The 19419-nt window shown below is 36.5% G+C and overlaps 1 protein-coding gene across 2 annotated transcripts in view; it reads right to left on the bottom strand.

The window, feature by feature from the left end:
- Positions 1 to 8860: 8860 nt before the first annotated feature.
- The window catches only part of LOC113059269 (myotubularin-related protein 11-like), a 31638-nt gene continuing 21079 nt past the window's right edge, over positions 8861 to 19419 (bottom strand). For both annotated transcript variants that reach the window (XM_026227646.1, XM_026227645.1), the window contains 11 exons: positions 19088 to 19235; positions 18144 to 18231; positions 17180 to 17268; positions 16959 to 17083; positions 16681 to 16759; positions 16310 to 16380; positions 15012 to 15184; positions 13848 to 14018; positions 12678 to 12893; positions 11415 to 11714; positions 8861 to 11093 (listed from right to left, as the gene is read on the bottom strand). In XM_026227646.1, coding sequence (XP_026083431.1) covers positions 10677 to 11093; positions 11415 to 11714; positions 12678 to 12893; positions 13848 to 14018; positions 15012 to 15184; positions 16310 to 16380; positions 16681 to 16759; positions 16959 to 17083; positions 17180 to 17268; positions 18144 to 18231; positions 19088 to 19235 — 1877 coding nt within the window. In that variant the 3' untranslated portion in view covers positions 8861 to 10676. The remainder of the gene's footprint in view (positions 11094 to 11414; positions 11715 to 12677; positions 12894 to 13847; positions 14019 to 15011; positions 15185 to 16309; positions 16381 to 16680; positions 16760 to 16958; positions 17084 to 17179; positions 17269 to 18143; positions 18232 to 19087; positions 19236 to 19419) is intronic.

The raw sequence follows: 19419 nt of genomic DNA, 5'->3' as shown, positions 1-19419 counted from the left end.
CGTCGCCATAGTAGGATTATCTAATTCGCATCCTGAGCGATTCTCTCATCTCAAGCGCATCGTTCTACAGTGTGCGAGCGATCCGAGATTAATAGGATATCACCATCACCAGTGCTCTGCAATTCAAACGCGTTTTTTGTTAGGATTACAAAACGTTAAAGTATGTTTAATCCATGCTCAATTCAGGTTTTATGGACGGTTCAGTCGTGTTTCTTTATACATTGACATCATTTTGTGCGTTTTACATATAAACCTTTTAAAAACATGCAGTAATTCCGAAATCACTGGTCTGTGCATGATTGCACACGTGCTCTCTAACTCGTTCAAATAATTGGCCAAAAGGACGGAACCGTGATTCGATTTTCTCTCCATCTCCATGGACTGTAATTAATGGAAATTCGACGCAACCTGCCGTTATTAAAGGTTAAAATACGCTTGCCAATGAATAACTGTCTGCTCGAGTTAGGATAGAGGTTTTTCAGTCGTTTTAGATATCACGGACCCCAAAAATGACCATCATGCCAGTGCAAAAGACTCCATTCTAAAATGTCAAATTATTAAGTACATTTTACATTTATTCATTTAGCAGACGCTTTAATCCAGAGCTACTTACAAATGAGGATAGTGGAAGCAATCAAAAACAACAAAAAGATCAATGATATATAAGTGCTATAACAAGTCTCAGTTAACACATACACACACTCACACACAATTGCATAATAAATGAAAATAAAATATAATACAAAAAGATTAGAATGGTAGTTAGATTTTTTTAAAGAATAGAATTAGAATAGTGAGTGCTAAAGTTAGAGAGTCAAATAAAGATGGAAGAGATGTGTTTTAAGCCGATTCTTGAAGATGACTAAGGACTCAGCTGCTCGGATTGAGTTGGGGAGGTCATTACACGAGGGTTATGGTTAGAACATTTAATTTAAAAGTCTGTAAAAGTGACTTTGTGCTTCTTTGGGATGGCAAAATCAAGCTATGTTCATTTGCAGAATGCAAGCTTCTAGAGAACACACAAGTCTGAAGTAACAAATTTAAGTAAATGGGTGCAGAGCCAGTGGTAGTTTTGTAGGCAAACATCAATGCCTTGAATTTTATGCGAGCAGCTATTGGAAGCCAGTGCAAATTTATAAACAGAGGTGTGGCATGTATTCTTTTTGGCTCATTAAAAATTAATCTCGCTGCTGCGTTCTGGATTATTTTTAAAGGTTTGATAGAACTGGCTGGAAGACCTGCCAAGAGAGCACTGCAATAGTCCAGCCTGGACAGAACAAGAGCTTGAACAAGGAGTTTTGCAGCATGTTCCAAGGGTCTGATCTTCTTGACGTTTAATAAAGCAAATCTGCAGGATTGGCCAGTTTTAGTGTGGTCTGAGAAAGTAAGCTCATCATCAATAATAACTCCAAGGCTTCTGGCTGTTTTTGAAGGAGTTATGGTTGATGTGCCTAACTTGATGGTGAAATTGTGATGAAAAGATGGGTTTGCTGGAATCACAAGCAGTTCTGTCTTGACAAGGTTGAGTTGAAGGTGACGGTCCATCATCCAGCAAGAAATGTTAGTTAGACAAGCTGAGATGCGAGTAGCTACCGTCGGATCATCAGGATGGAATGAGAGGTAGAGTTGAGTGTCATCAGCAGCAGTGGTATGGAAAGCCATGTTTCTGAATGAAAAAAACCTAATGATGCCATGTAGACAGAGAAGTGAAGTGGTCCAAGAACTGAGCCCTGAGGCACCCCAGAATAGTACTGTTGTACAATATATATATATATATATATATAATTTTTTTTTTTTTTTTTTTTTTTTTTTTACAGTTTCCCAGACGCACGTTTGAAAACTCCTGGGATAATGGACTATCAAAACAGAATCACATTCCCTTCTAAAAAAAAAAAAAAAAGCCAAAATGTATCTCAAGAACCTCTAGTGAAAAGCCACAAGGCTGGCATTTTTGACAGTGACAGTGTTTTGCAGTGACAAGTCAGATATCAATATTTTTTTAATGAATATTTAATAAATATTCAGTAACAATTACTAATAAAATACTAACAAATAAAAATATTCTGCCATGTATTTTATAAGTCTAAGTAATTTGCATATGTCAAGCAATGCTTCTCATATGAATGTATGGCGTTGGGCGTTTTACAGCAATCACGTCTTATCCAATCAAAATTTAGAGCTGGAACTGTCAAAAGAAACAATAAGTGTAACTATTCTAACACAAATATATCTTTAATAGTTATATAATTGCCGCAGTTTCCCCCATGATGAGGTGCTTTGGTTATTAACTACAGAGACGCTGATTCCGACATCACTTATAAAAGCTGTTGTTTTCAGTACACCTCGTATGAATCATGACACCATCTGCCAATAAAGATGGAACATGAGCACCGCAAAACTGGAAAAATCTGGTTCCACATTGTTTTGGGTTATTTGTTGCGATTGTCTGTCTCTTGAGGTATCTGTGATGTGAAAGCTGCACTGCAAAAGCGGTGTCTGTCAGACGTAGTTCCAGAAGTGCCAGTATTATCGGTCATAATGGGCTAATCCAGTGCTTAGCAACAGGCAGTTTGACGATGTGACTGGTTTTCAAATAGGGCTGTAAGTCACCATCCTCCTGCTGACAGCAGGAGCATGATGTACAGGTTTCTGAGCATACACACCACAGTGTCTCAACAACAAAACAACATGCAACAAATTATTCATGTTTCATTTTTTACAGTCTATATGGCCTAAGGAAACAATGGCAGACACCTGACAGGTGGTTTCAGCCTGACATATGAAATAATAGTCAGAAAAAATAGGATATAGACCAGTGTATTGATTATTGTTTATTGACAATGCAATTTCAATTGACAATTGAATTTAATTTGCATTGATGGCTCATATTGTGATCTAATGAGAATACAGAAAATGGCAAAACTGGAGGCAAAACTGAGCAAAATAAAAGTTTGGCTCAGTTGCTGATATTCATTTGATCAAAATTCTGATAGCTGCGTATGAAATATGATACAGTACGGGTTAATTGTAAGGCTGTTCAGCCATCTGTGTTTGCTGTAATTCCATCTAGACTAATTATTTTAGAAAAATATCTCCTAAAACCTCAATCTAACAGCTAGGGTAAACAATTTTAAATTGCGCATAAATTATTTTAGAATTATAATAATAACATTTTCCTAACACATGTTTCTGGCTATATTGTACATGATTATTGATGCACATTATTCCAAATAAAAACATGTGTGTCACGTTCGGGAACACAGGAGATGAGAGATCCAAGTGCATTGTGAGATTTATTGGGGTAATCCAAATCAGAGTCAAAAACAATCCGGGTCGTAACAGAAGATCAATCCAAACAGAACAAACAAACAAACAAACAAACAAACAAACAAACAAGATCAAGAACAGGAACTCAAAGACAAGGAAACTAGGTGATGGAAAGTAAGGACTCCATGACAAAAACAGAGCGGTTTAAATATGCAGGATAATGACTATGAAAGTGAAGACACCTGAGTGCAATTAACAGGTGTGCAATTATCGTGATGAAGGGACAAGGCTTTGTGGGAATTGTAGTGCCTTAGGTGAGGTGCCTATGGGGAAGTGAGACCACTAGTGGACACCCAGGGAAACAGAGACCAGACAGCGTGACAATGTGTTGGAAACTGCATTTCATGATGACTTTAACAGTATGCAAAGCACTCAGTTATGTTGAGTTCTTTTAGAAGTGCCTCAAAGTTTGCAGGCAAGTAAACAATTTAATCAAGAAGCGTGTGTTTTATACGATTCCGTCTTATGCAAATTCTAGGAAAACGAAGAACCCAAATCACCAATATGCTGCTACATCCTTACAGGGTAATCATCATCAAGCTGTAATATGTCATTACAAGAATACAACAAAATTATTTGTACTATTTAATTCCTGGAAACATTGTCACAACAATGGATTACTTCATTAATGCTAAATTACACCTCTCTGCCTCATGAGGATACACAACACCTTTAAGCTATTAAAACAGAAAACCTCCAGCTCCAGCAGATGCTTCTGGCTCAACATCTTAATTTGTTCTGTGGGATGTTCATGTCATGTACTAACTATTGTTATCTGTTCCTGCAGACTGGATTTTTAGTGCTTTAAAAGTGCCATGCTGCTGTCGACAGGAAGCAAGCCGGATTTTCTGTTCCAGAGAAATTCTCACCTAATTTTCATAATTATTTAGCAAAATGCATGGATTAAATTTAGTAAAATGACTCTGAAATATCAGAGAGCACAGGAAACACAACAGTTTTAGTTTCTCTAGTCGCAGCTGCATGGGGCCCATCCTTAATATTATTATCCTAATTTAGATCAGTCTTCCGATCAGCAAAATACAGCATGTCGAAATGAACACCTGTTAGAAACCAGATAGATCACATCAGGGCTATTCCAGCAGTACAGGACGGCCGGCCCTAAACAATTAAACAGGAAGTCTACAGTTTAGACTTGCATAGCATGTAACCGATATTCTGGTATAAAATGAAGCAAAGAAGGCATATACTTTGAATAACACTGTAATGGCTGTTAATTATAGCATCCACTCTTTTTTCCCCATTTTCTATCAATATTTGAGACAACACTGAACCAAAAGCATACACGTTGCATTGTCCCACAATAACTCCAGACTGGAAAGAAATATTTAATTGTTTATTTTAAAGAAATAAAATTTCTGTCATTATTCATTTAGATTCACTTATATAAAATACAAATAGGCTATATCATATAAAATACATTTACTTTATAATTATATTATTTTACACATTATTTAATTATATTTTATAGAAATATTTTTTATTTTATAATTATACACTATTTATATTCACTTTGTATATTTATTGTATATTTATACTACTACATGTATGTAGTATATATATATATATATATATATATATATATATATATATATATATGCATAGTTCTATACATTTACTTATAGTTAGGATAGTAAAATAAATAGGTTAGCAGAGAAGAAAATGCTTACCATTTCCTTTATTGATGACGTCACAATCCGTGCATCCAATCAAACTCAGCATTTTGGTGCAAATCTAGTAAAACGGACGTAAACATGGACATGTACACGTTGTAAAACGTGCCTTAAAAAACAAACATGGTAATGTAATATCAACGAGTTAATAATTTTACATATTTGAATAGGCTATTGTTCAGCAGTGCATGATACTATTAAATAAAACACTTATCATGTGTAAAGACGACAATCTCTACAGGAATGGACACTATGATCTCATAAATATCAAATACTATTTCATTTAATAATACTAGGGATGCTGCAATTTATACTATTAAGTTTAGGCTACTGGAATAGTAACTAAAAAAAAGTAGCTACCTAGATAGCTTCCTTGAATAAAAACTGAAAGAGGTACCAGCAACTACTCGATTGCTTAGTAGCAGTAGAAATATTAACAATAATAATAATAAATAAAATAAAAATAATACACCGACTAGTAGTAGTAATATAAAAAAGACAAATATATATATATATATATATATATATATATATATATATATATATATATATATATATGGAAAATAAAAATATGTGATAGTTTTCAGTAACAGTTGTTAAACGGCTTGCCATAAGTACACATAGGTCGAGTTATGCTTTAATCTTTGTGTTCTGACTGAAACTTTCTGAAGACAGGATCCTGTAGAGACGCTCGCGCGCCGCTCGCTTCGCGCGTGATGAGCAGATTTCCCCCCTTTCCCTCGACCAGTTTCTATCTGCATCTCACTGGAGCTGACCATCGAGAGCAATCGCCTCCTATCGATTTATCGACCTGTTTCCCACCTCGAGAACGATAATCCAACGATCGCGTCGTGAACTGCGTTTTTTAATGACCTATTTACTAGTGGCCGCGCGTGGCGCACTGGGTGTCTGGTCGCGTGCGTAAACATGTTTAAAAACTATGAGTCGGTTACACAGATGTCACGTCGCTCCAGTCGTCTATCATGACAGAACTGAACATGTGTTGGAAGATTATTGCGACATTAAGCTTGGATTGTTTTAAAGGTTCTCCGTCCTCTTCGCACAGGTACGTCGTCATGTTTCAATAACTGTGTCAGTGTTGCGCAATGAAGATGTTTGCATGCATGTGCAGTATTCGTGTTGGCGGACTGAACAATAATGGCAGACTATAAATGGGTTGCTATGGCAATACCTGCTCCGAACATCATCTTTACAGAGATTGTGCTATATCACTGTAGGATGTATGATGATGTGCATTGCATGATGTGTAATGCATACAAATCTAATGCATGGACATATCTGGTAGCTACAGCACAAAACAGAACAATAATTATATACTTTAATCAAAGACTAGATGGATTGATGATCTACTCTAATCTGGTTTAAGGTCACTTTTTTATTTTTTATTTTTATTGATCAGGCTGTAAAACTAGATTAAACCACAGTAGCTGTTATTGCAGGGTAACTTTAACAATGAAATTATGTATTAATTGGTAAAGGTAAGATTCATTCCAGGGTGGTTACTTAGTCTCAGATGTGTCTCCTGAAAGAAAATTTATAGAAAGGATATATTTATATTATAAAAAGGATATATTTTACTGAGACATACACAGACATAGCGGTTTATGTGAACATCAGTTCAGATAACAATAATTTGGTCTTGAAAGTATATTGGCATTCTTGTGACTTTAAAACTAAAGATTTAGATATGTTTCTTAATTTAAAATTCGAAATGAATGCATTTACCTCATTATAAATTTTTTTCAGATTTAAATTGGAATTTGATTGTCATTTTCTCATTGTGGTCTCTGATTATATATTGAAAACACTGACTTAATAAACAAGGAAAAAATCCAATCAATCATTATAAGATTTGATTTGAACATGAAAAAATTAAGATTAAAGAACATTCCTTAATTTACAATTTCAAATAAATATTTATTCCAGATTTAAATCACACTTTTATTGAAAAAAAAAAAAAAAAAATCCATCAGCGTAGTGGGAATCGAAATGAAAAAATGTAAATTAAAATGAAAGAATATAGAATGTTTGCTTAGATTTTTAAAAATAATTTGTTTTATTGACATTAATTTAAAATTAGAAATTTAATGCCACATTTTCAGTGTAGTCTGTGAGGAATACTTGATTTCATATCGAAACCCTCTGACATCCTTCCAACTTGTGCATTTTCTTGACGTTTACCATTTTACCAGCAATACGGAGAAACAATAAAAACTAGAGATCTCATCTGTGTTTTTTTCTGTCCTGTGGTCCTTCAGGTCATCCACAAAGCTGGGCTCGAGTCAGGCCGCCAGCATGGAGAGCAGTTCTCTGACTGGTAGTCTGTCTCTGAACTCAGATGTTCCTCACTGTCAGTGCTGCATCTCCTACGAGGCCCGGCTGAAGCGTCTCTCCTGCGGCCACCTCTACTGCGACCCCTGCTCCGATCAGATCGTCAACCTGGCTTTTGAGGACATAGAAGGCCTGGCTGAGTATCCCTGCCCAATGTGCAAAACCCTCCGTCACCTGGGAGGCTTCGCTCCAGCCCACAGCTGCCAGGGCATGTCCCACTGTTCACCCTTCGGAAGTCAGAAGCAGCAGCTAGTTGAAGAGAAAGGAGGCCTGTGGGAATGAAATAAATGAGTATTTCTTAATGACAACAAATTTTGTGGAAATTACCATTACATCGCTTGCTCACCAATGGATCCTTTGTAGTAAATGGGTGCCATCAGAATGAGTGCCAAACAGCTAATAAAAACATAAGTAATCCGCACGACTCCTGTCCATCCATTAAAGTCTTGGTAAGCGAAAAGCTTCCCCATGTTTTTATCAGCTGTTTGGACTCTCATTCTGATGGCACCCATTCACTGCAGAGGATCCATGGGTGAACAAGTGACGTAATGCTGAATTTCTCTTAATTTGTTGTGATGAAGAAACAAACTCCTCTACAACTTCAATGGCCTGAGGGCAAGTTTTCAGCAAATTCCCATTTTTGGCTGAACTACTCTTTCAATGCTGTGGTTCTCAACTGGATTCATTTCAGGACACAGATTTTACATAATGAAGTTTAAAAGCTTGCTACTCTAACTACAGATTTACAAGAACAGATCTGTCCCTCATTTTCAGGTTGCGCCATTTGTGATCCACTGCGATAGTGTGACTGGGCTTCATATCATGGTTCAATATTCAGAATCTAATATCAGTAAAATGAGAATACAATGTTAATTAAGACTTGCATCGTAAGTGAATCATTTAATCATTTTCAAATACTCTCCTGTGCCATAATCGAGCAAAAGTAAATTGATGCTAAGAGCATTTCACTCCGTTACTGGTGGAAGTGATTTAATGAACTACTGGCTTTCATAGATAGTAGATTCAGTTTGTATTTTGTTTTTAATGCCATATGATATACAGTAGTAAAGTTTCATGAGTGTTTATTTATTTTTATAATGAGTGCTGTTAATGTAAACATTTATTTATTGTGTAATTTACAATTCATGAACTTTAAATGGTGTAATGCTTCTTTGTACTAATGCGTCAATGTTGTAAATATCTATTTTGATAAGACTCGAGTATGTCAGAACTGTTGGGCTCATTTGTCATATATTTTTAATAAGCCAGAATAACCAATGTTAAGAAAACCATCAAACAATTGTATTTAGGAACTATAAGATGTATTTATTTCTCTAAAATGTGCCAATAAAGGTTGTTATAAAAGAATAAGGAATGAAAGACATGAGAACAGGTAGTAATTCGTCCCTGTGATGCAAGGATGAAAAGTACAAAACAACTGAAATCAGTTTCAAGGCACAAGCATTGGGTCATTTCATGAAATGCAAGCAATTCTTGTGCCATCAAATAAGCGTTTGCTCAAATTCAGTCTTGTGAAATATGTTGATGCAAGATATTTCAAGTCCATTTGTCCTGAGACAACAGAATAAAAACTCAACACTGTACCGTATGTTAATGTTTCCAGCACCTTTTTTCCCCTTAGGGGAAATAAAAGTAGGACACAAACCTCTGGAGTTGCTCTCAATTTTGGAACGTCACTGTTGTCAGACATTTGTGGCATAACACTTTTTGAGGAAAAACATCTCACAAGGACAGATCTGAAGCCGCCTGTCTTGTTAAAGCATAAAAGCTTTCCATCAAACCTAAAAGAAATAGTTCACCAAAAAATGAGTACAGTCCTTAGAACATTTTTACTTTGAAACATCAAAATTATTTTCTTTAAAGAGAAAAAAAACTACAATATTTTTGGTTCAAGCTGTTACGAATCTTACAAAAAAATAATAATAATAATAATGCAAATAATCCACAGGAGTTGAAAAAAAAAAACATGTTGAAGGAAGTCCTGGAACTCCACTGATTGAAAACGGAGAGAGTAATGTACAGAAGATAATAGGTAATATAAAAATGAGAATATAAAATGTACTTCAGCACGAGTGCTACTTTTTTTTACCCTTCCTTATACACAGATTGAGTTCAATCTAATCGCAAAATGATTTTAAAAACACATCCCTGTACATTCATGATGAAGTAACACTTCAGTATCCACTGAAGCGGCAGAGGCAGCATATAAATAATTGTATTATCATTTCTAGTCTCGATTTCTCTTCTAATTTTGTATTAATACTTAATAAAATACAAAAATGCATAACACACTTGAAAGTATTGTGCCGTTGCTTGAGAGGCAAGACGGCATTTTGTATTAGGCTATTTACATTTAACACCGAGGCAGAAGCTTATTTTGTGTCCACCTTGTGGCCGTTCAGGGAACTGCAAAACCTCCTTAGTTATATTATTAGCGTGATAGCAGCCATTTTCCCGCCTTTTTGGCTGAGGAAACACAAAATGCTTTTTTACTAGTACCATGAACTAGGCTACTGTTACATAAACAAACTACTAAAGCTAAAACTGTTTTATGACCAACACACAAGTTATCAGTTTTGGCATGAGCCTCAGACAAATAACATTTCATATGCAGACGTTTACTAGCACTCTCTGCTTCACTACAGTTTTTTTTAAAATCTATTTAAATGAAAAGTAAATTCTGTTGTCATTTAGTCACCCTCATGCCATACCAAGTACATTTTTCTTTCTTTCTTCAGTAGAAGACAAGGTGAGAAAATGATCACTTCTTTACATATGAACACATGCAAATAACAGTTTTCAAGCTTCAAAATAAATAATTTAGATTGATTCTGTGAACCAAATCAACTGATACATTGAAAAGATTAATCTCAAAAGTTTAATTCACAAATTGCATACTGCTACTTTTAAAAGATGATGTCTAGATTTTCAGTGAATAATGAACAAACTTATAACTTTAGAAGAAGTAATATACATTTAGAGCAACATGAGGATGAATAAATGTGGATAAAAATCTTTGGTGAACTAGACCATGTAGTTAAATTATCTTATAAAAACACAACAGAGGAAGAATTTCATGTCATAACTTGTTGACACTTTTTTGCTAGTCTGTATTTGTAATTATTTTTTTGCTACGCTTTACATATCTACTTGTACAAAAAGCCAGTGTCAATCTGTGCTTTTTCAAATGCACGTAGATTTCTAGTGGAGTTTCTTCTTTGTACCATATTGTATTGTTTCAGTAACACAAACACCGGAGGGGGCAGTTTCTTTCCTTCCTACATATCAGTATGAGTTTCCGGGGCGTTTATGAAGTTTGGCACTAGGGGAGGGAATATAACGCAGCCCTGACTGCGGCTCTTGTTGGTGGCCGAATAGAAACGTGTGCTTGCCGTTATTCCTCTGCACAGGCCTGGGTGGATCGGATGCTGTCCGCTGGGCTTTGGGAATGACGGAGGAGTGGGCCGCACCTCGGCTGGACGGCTGTTGTTGAGATGTTCTAGAGGAAGAGGAGAAGAGGAAGGTCCCATTGTTGGCGTTCTGGTTGAGGTTGGACTCCAGCCGGAGTGGTTCCTGTCGTTTAGTCTGGTTCTCGGGGTGTCTGTGAGAAGCTTGAGCCACTTTCTCTCTGAGCTGCTGGACTTCCCAGGCCAGCTGATCCAATGGATGCTGACTGCAGGAAGACGCGGGGTGGGAGAAAGCCTACAGGAAGTGGAGACCGAGAGAGACGGATGTTGAAACATAAACTTGTTGATTACAATTCATCATCAACATGAGGATGTGAAATATCATGTTTTCAATAGTCAAATATTCATCCATTCATTCATACTTTTATCCCGTTTACCCTAACCATCTATTTATCTATTTATTATCCATCCATTTGTTCGTCATCCTTTTTAGCTGTTTATCAAAACATCTGTTTAGCCATCCATCTATTCATCCATACATTAAATTTGCAACACAGTGGGAAAAAAACAAGCATATTTGGCCACATCCGAAAAACCAAGCACCATCACAGTGTACCTGAGCGTGTAGTGCGCCCCTTAAATAGCAGGCCCTCCATACTCTGACACAGGGTCCTAAGAGCAGGGGCAGCAGGGGCTCGTATGGGTCGTGGAGGGTTGAGGGGTTCTCGGAGGGTTCAGAGAGCGAACAGGCTCTGATGAGACGTTCGAGTCCAGACAGACTCTCTGAGGAAGGAGCCCTGCGGTGGCTTTTCCAGTAAGAGCCGGAGTTTCCGCTCCTCCAGGGGAGCAGGTTGGAGGGATGAGAGAATGTGCCACGGGACAACAGGAACACAGAGCCTGGCAGTCCATCATTAGGCTGAGAGAGAGAATAAACAGCATTAACACACTCTTTATCAGGCTAATGAAGTGCTACAGTCAGTTGACAGCCCAATTAGAAAAATGATCTAATTTTGGCACAAGTTTATTAGCTGGCCTCGTTTATAAAGAACCTCCCTTTTCATTTCCAGCCATCTAGGGCAGCCCAGAAAACATGAATCAATGAACATTAACTTGACACAAGTAAAGCCTGTTAGCTGAAAATTAATTTCTATGCCCTGTATCAATTACTCAGTACTGTTCCTCTCCATAACGGAAGGAAATTAATAGTCATATCCGCTGTTCTTACAGTGCAGTTATTACAGGGATGATCCTTCCGGAGAAACCCAAGATTAAAAGAAGAATTCTTACTAAATATGAAAAGTCTTTAATTGTTTTCTCACCTTCATGTCATTCTGACCATTTTATTGTCTATTATTGTCTTGGATGGTGACATACACTACCATTCAAAAGTGATGTCCTTCAGGAATCATTCTAATATGCCGATTTGCTGCTCAAGAAACATTTATTATTATCAGTGATGAAAAAAGTTCAGAGACGCACTGTTTTCAAGATTCTTTGATGATTAGAGAGTTCAAAAGAACAGCATTAATAGTAATATTGACTAATGTTTTGGTGCATTTTGAAGCATGGCAACATAAACATTAACTTTTTATGAAGCAAGGTCACCTTATGTGTTTCACAGAAAATAAAACAGGATCAGAATGGCATGAGAGTGAAAAAATTCAATAATTTTATTTTTGAGTGAACTATCCCTTTAACTGCCTCAATCAAGAGCACACTGATGATGGTTCTTAGATTGTCTCTAGCAGGATTCAAACCTACACACTTTTGGTAAACAGCCCAGAACTTTAATGTGCAACACCCCTATTCCTATACTGAATGAATGTATCCTTGCTGAAATGTAACTGTTAGCGTAGTAATCACAGTAGGTAAATCTTACCCAGCCATGGTCCTGGTTGGTGTTGAGGTTTCCATTTAGGACGGGTGGAGGACAGGCGGGCTGTGACACGGGCTGGGTGAAGCGGGATCGTCTCAGACTGCTGTACTGCAAGGCCCAGTCCCACACCGGGGGGAACGGTGGGTCTACTGGCTCCTCTGGGGCACCCTTGGGCAATTCCCTCAGACCGTTCACTGGGGTGTAGCTCTGGGGAAGATGCTGCAGGCAAACAATACAGCACAGACTTCAAATCTGTTGTTTTAGATGGTAAAGGAATACATGAATCAGCAAAACTTCCAGACATAAATTTTATACATATACATATTTATATATATGCGCAATGTTCAATTGGATAATTCACTCAAAAATGAAAGGTTTCTATTCCAAAGACTTGAAATAAGCCACTTGATTCATATGGATTTGTTTTAATAAGCCTTATTCTAAGTGTTGGTTATCAAGACTTTCAATGGAGGGACAGAAACCTTTCACGTTTCATTACAAATTTTTTATTTTTTTGTTTTCAAACTAATCATTTGCACTAATCAAATGGTTTGGAACGACAAAGATAAATAAATAATGACAGAAATTTCATTTTTTTGTAAATTATCCATTTAATAATCAACTAAAAATCAACTAATAAAGAGACAATAGTTACTATTACTATTAGAAGTTACTATTTATAGTCAGTTTCTGATAGCTAGGTTCACATCTTTTGCATCACACAACATTTTCTTTCTTCTCAAATTATAACTCTATTAAATAGACAGTTACTCTAAGAAAATAAATATTACATCCCCAATTAGTCTTCAGTGTCACATGATCCTTCACAGGTCATTCTAATGTGCTGCTTAATATGTGTGTGGACATTTTTTTTTTTTTTTAATTCTTTGAAGATTAGAGAATTCAAAAGAAAAGCATTTATTTAAAATATAATTTTTTTGGTAACCTTATAAATGGTTTTAATGTGTATTTTGTTCAATATAATGCATGATTACTGGTAGTTTATATTTTAAGTAGCTGTACAAAAAGAAGATCCTATACGATCTTATGATGCCTTATTGTAAAATTAACCGCTTAAAGCTAATAACAAGGCAAAGATAAAATAGCTGTCATGTAGTTTGCAACTTTTTGTCTGTGCTTTGACATATTTTGTGAAACTCTCTGTGCGAGTACCTGTGAACGGCGACATCTCTCCCTCTGACTGTTGGCCAGGAAGCTGCTGAAGAGAGGAAGGTGCACACTGTCATGCAGAGCCAGCAGGTAGTCTTCAGTAAGCTGGAAGCGTGTGGGATACTGCGCCCACAGCTGCCACACACAGTCCAGAAACAGCAGGAACACAGGGGCCTGCCGGAGAGCAAGGTACATCACACAAGCCATTAAGAACAGGACACTTACTGTGTATTCTAACTGAAATTTAAGCTGAAATGAGAACAAGTACAGCTAAAACAGACTAAAACAGTCGATTTACGCAAAACTTTAGGCATCAAATGTGTGCTCACAACCTCACTTTATGCAAAATCACATGGATACATCTCAACAAGATTCTTCATTTGAGAAAGCATATAGATAGATGGAAATCAATAAAAAAAAAATTATTGCATAAAAGGTATCAATAGAATATTAATTATTTACTTCCACCCATATTGGTGTTCTGCATGTTTTGGTTTTTTTAGTACACTAACACTACATCAGTTTTTTTTTTTTTTTATCTGGAGATATTCGTTCATTATTATGACATTTCATAAGGGATTGTATGACAATATATAGTATGACACTAGTGTTTGCTCAAAGGAAAGATCTTCTGGCGGTGTCCAAAACCTAGTGATCTTCCTTGCTCTCTTCCAGCCTACATAAGCAGCTGCTTTTTAAGACAGCATTCTGAAAATAGGACTGAAATGTAGTCTCCTAAGTGATTTTTTATTTGGAAACACAATACAATATAATTCAAAAGCTCTGGGTCGATAAGATTTAATTTTAATTAATGAAATGAATACTTTTATTCAGCAAGGATGCATTAAATTGATCACAGTAAAGCATTTTTAGAGTTACAAAAGCAAATCAACATATCAGGATGATTTCTGGAGGATCATGTGACACTGAAGACTGGAGTAATGATGCTGAAAACGCAGCTTTGCATCACAGGAAAAAATGACATTTTAAAATATATTCAAATACAAAACAACTATTTTTATGAGTAATAATAATATTTCACAATAATGTATATTTAATCAAACAAATGCAACCTTGGTGAGCAAAATAGAATTCTTCTAAATAATCAGAGACTACTGAACCCAAACAAGTCATGACAGAACAGTTTTCTGCTTCTCTTTCTTTTACCTCCTCTTTGTCACTTTCTCTGTGGTAATTGATCCGGCTGAGGAATTTGTGTCCGGCCGTGATCCACTCTTTCTGAACCAGCCCCTGAAATCCAGGCACGGTCCTGCAGTGAGGGTCACACATCACCTGCACCAGACCGCAGACCACACAGTTCATGTCTCGATCCTCTGGCTCTGAGAAAACACAAAGTAAAACTCAATGCATCATCTGAGACTTTACAATTCTAGCTTTAAATTTGAAATGCCTATTAACAGTGGATTTCATCGCCCTCTTGTGGTGCTTTCTCAGCGTCTGCGCTCAGAACACGTGTGGGGAACAGGTTTTACAGTGACAGACGGGTGCATTCATTCCTGAAGTTATTCACTGGTTGACGAGACACACAGGAATACTGATGTATATGGCAGGCCAGCTGCGGGTTACGTGGAGGACAACAAACGTTTTAGAGGACTGTAAAATGAAATGAGAATTAAAAGAATTGAAGGGTGCTGCCAGATGTCGCTGTTTGTTGGTTTATGGGTGAGGTAAAATAATAAATCATAACTGTGTGGTATGTTTAAACTTCTGCTAAGTGTGTCATTAAAAAAAGAGATGAAATCCTATCGTCACAGACCACAGTCTAATTTAGCTTTGACATATTATTTTTAAAGATTTTTAGAAATGCAACTAGGGGTCAGATCAGATTTCAAGTAGTATCAATAATTGCTTTTTAAAATAGACGGCAATTGGGTGCATTATGAACAAAGCTGAAATTTAAATAACAGGTTTATGACAATATACAGTAAAGATAAGGAAAAAAAATGCATTTACACTCCTGTTCAAAAGTTTGGGGTTGGTAAGATTATTTTATGTTTTTATTTGATCCAAAATAAAGTAAAACCAGTAATAGTGTAAAATATTATTATCATTTTAAAATTACTATTTTCTATTTTTGAATATATATTAAAAATGTAATTCATTCCTGTGATGCAAAGCTGAATTTTCAGCATCATTACTCCAGTCTTCACTGTCACGTGATTCTTCAGAAATCATTCTGATATACTGATTTGCTTATTATTATCAATGGTGATGCTAAGTATTTTTATGGAAACCATTCTTTGTTAAATATAAAGTTTAAAAAACAAAATTTATATAAAGTAGAAATCTTTTGTAACACTGAAATGTCTTTTCTGTCACTTTTGATCAATTTATTGCAGTAGGCTGGAACATTAAACATTAAAGACACACATAGATCATCATATACCAACAGGGTGCCAAGTTCAGAGTCGGGTCAGATGGCTGTTAACATCAGTGTGACTAACCTTGGAGAACAACAGTCATGTGACCTCCTCCGAGCAAACAAGCTACCTCTGCAGCTTTTCTCAGACAGCACCTGTGGAGACACAATCACATCAAACACAGCAGGGTACACTGATAAATACACAACACTAAAAATAAAACTTCAATATTAGAGATTGGAATGTGGCATGCAGTATGCTCTTTTGTTTACTCCACATTTAGCAAATGAATTGTGGGTCATCTAGGTAAGATTTGCATGCTTTCTACAGTATACATACTATATATTGACCAGGAAGCAAACATAGTTACAAGAGAGGAAGCATTTCTATATGATGCATCCAAATATTGTTATATAGTTTAAAAGATCACTATTTATAATCATTCACAAATATACCTGGTATAGTCGAGCCAGCGAGTGCTTTCAAGAGTGGAGAGCCACTTGTCATCAGGCACCGATACTGATGATGAAATATCTGTAGGGCGGAGAAACAAAAATAATATGAATTATTCCTTTAATATGCACTGCTTATGTGCAGCTGCACACATAAAGCTCGCCTGGCCAGCATCTTAAAGTAGACTTTGTTGGAACCGCAAACAACCTGTCTGGAAAGTCAAGCTGGCTTTTGCACCAGGGTATCATCAGGTCATCAAAAATCAACTAAAATGACCCACCGCCCAGACAAAGTGTCCGGAGTCTCGTGTGAGCCAGCTGGATGTCTGCAGGTGACGGCATTTCCTCTCCCAGATCCACAATCACACACAGCTGCTGTCCGCCGAAGAGCACTGACTCCAGGTTCCTGCAGATCACAGACGACAAGAGCTCGGTTTCCTAACGGATGCTCGACTGCTGCTAATGAACGTCTAAGTTATCTAGAGAAAATATAAATGCAAACCTGATGTCGTCCTTCTCGTGGTAGATGTTATTTTGGAAGCTGGCCATTCGTAGTAAGTCACTGCCATGCGGATGTCGCCAGCACCAGCGCTGAGGGGAGTCAAGTTATATCTCATAAATGATAAAATATGCTTCAGTATAAAAAGTTTCTGAAATGGAGTATAACAAGCTGTGCTGTATTAAAAACAGTGCTGTGTATAAACTACTTTTATGGTGATTTTATGTCTTTTTTGGAGTTCAACATACAGTACTTTATTTTGTTGCATGGAAAAGAGCTCCATAAATATTCTTAAAACACTCTCCTTTCATTTGGCACAGAAAAAACAGCATGGACTTTGGAAACAACATGAGGATGAGTTCATTTTTTGACTAACTATTCCTTTAAGGCCATAAACAGCAGTCACCAACACTTGACTTTCACAATGTGCTGTATTTTTAAAGTGATAGTTCACCCAAAAATGAAAAATCTGTCCTTCATGTCATTCCTAACCTGTATGAATTCCAACGTAAACATAAAAGAAGATTTGAAGAATGCTGGGAACCAAACTACATTTTAATGGAGAAAAGAAAATACAGAGACATTTCTCAAAATATCCTCTCTATGTTCCACAGCGGAAAGAAAGTCTTACAGGTTTGGATCGACACAAGAAAATGATGATAATTTTCTTTTTGGGTTAACCATCGCGTGATGAAACAGAATATTCTGTGGGAAACACTGTTGTGCAGAAACTGGTTTTATCCTTAATCATTTGATTTGCCAGGAATGGCCTTTGGTTTTGGTTAGTAGCCTTGGTTAGAAAGTATTTACATTTCGATTATGGTAACCATATAATGGACTATGAAAACAAAACGTAGGAACATTCCGTTATGGAACATTTATCAAAGTAGTGAATAATGTCGCTTTTATTTTCACGCCATGTTTAAAATGCTTTGTCTTTAGTAGCGGGATTTAAGAATGAACTCACTGGGATGCGACCCTCATTAAAGTGGGCAAATGTTTTCTTGAGCTCTGTGTCCAGGACCCTCTGAGGAACCACACTGAATCTGGGCAGACTACAAGAACACAGGAGGAAAAAACATGTGAGCAGTTTCCACATGGAACATGATGTGCCTATTGGACACGCTTCTGCAAACATGATATTATGTGGTGAGCTCACTGTACTTATAGGCACAAATAGATATAGCCTTCAATTTCAAAAGTTGTTGCTGTTCAAAAGTTCAGGTTTGGTAAGATTCTTAATGTTTTTGAAAGAAGTTGCTCACTAAGGTATTGAATTTATTTGATCAAAAATATCTGAAATATTATTACAATTTAAAATAGGTGTTTTCTATTTGAATATGTTTTTAAATATAATTTATTCCCGCTATGCAAAGCTGAATAAGCATTCAGCATCATCACTCAATCTTCAGTGTCACATTCCTTCAGAAATCAGTCTAATATGCTGATTTGTTGATCAAGAAACATTTCTTATCATTATCAGTGTTGAAAAGAGTTGTGCTACTTAATATTTTTGTGGAAACCATGATACATAGTTTTTTCAAGATCTTTTGATGAACTGAAAGTTCAAAAGAACAGGTTCTATTTCAAAATAGAGATCTTTTGTAACATTATAAATGTCTTTAATGTCACTTTTGATCAATTCAGTGCATCAATGAAAGTATTAATTTCTTTTCATTTTTAAATGTGTTCACAGCTCAAACCACAGCTCGCATTACCTTCATTTTATTTGTTTATTTGCATGCTGGCGAAATGGCATGAATAGTATGCGGTTTTTAACAAAAGACTATTCATTAGTGTTAATGTGTGGGAATAAGAAACAATGAACATCAGTTGTGTCTAAAAAGCGGGAAAATGTGTTCTAATGTCTAAGCTAAACTGAGCTCCGGAGGTCTGAAAGAGGATCTCTACCTGGTGGACATCTCAAAGCGGTCATTGACAGAGCTGACCCTCCAGCCGCTGGCACCTGTCCTCTCCAGCTCCTGCTCCCATCCCATCGAACACTCGAACCAGTTCATGTTAGGGTCATGCCACCTGTTGCTTAGGAACTGCTTCATTTCTATAGAAGGCATAGAGAAGCAGTTTAGTTACAAGATCTGGTTTTTGTGCAAAATTGTCCTGAGAGCTGCTAACTCAACTTGCTTGCTGCAGAGCTAGTGGACCGGTGCAATGAACATGCATCGAGTCCAAACAAAAATGTTTATGCATGTCTACTTGAAATGTATAATCGTCCTAGAAGCACA

This window comes from Carassius auratus, chromosome 41, assembly GCF_003368295.1.
Source record: "Carassius auratus strain Wakin chromosome 41, ASM336829v1, whole genome shotgun sequence".
Taxonomy (NCBI): domain Eukaryota; kingdom Metazoa; phylum Chordata; class Actinopteri; order Cypriniformes; family Cyprinidae; genus Carassius; species Carassius auratus.
This window is presented reverse-complemented; position numbering and strand designations above follow the sequence as displayed.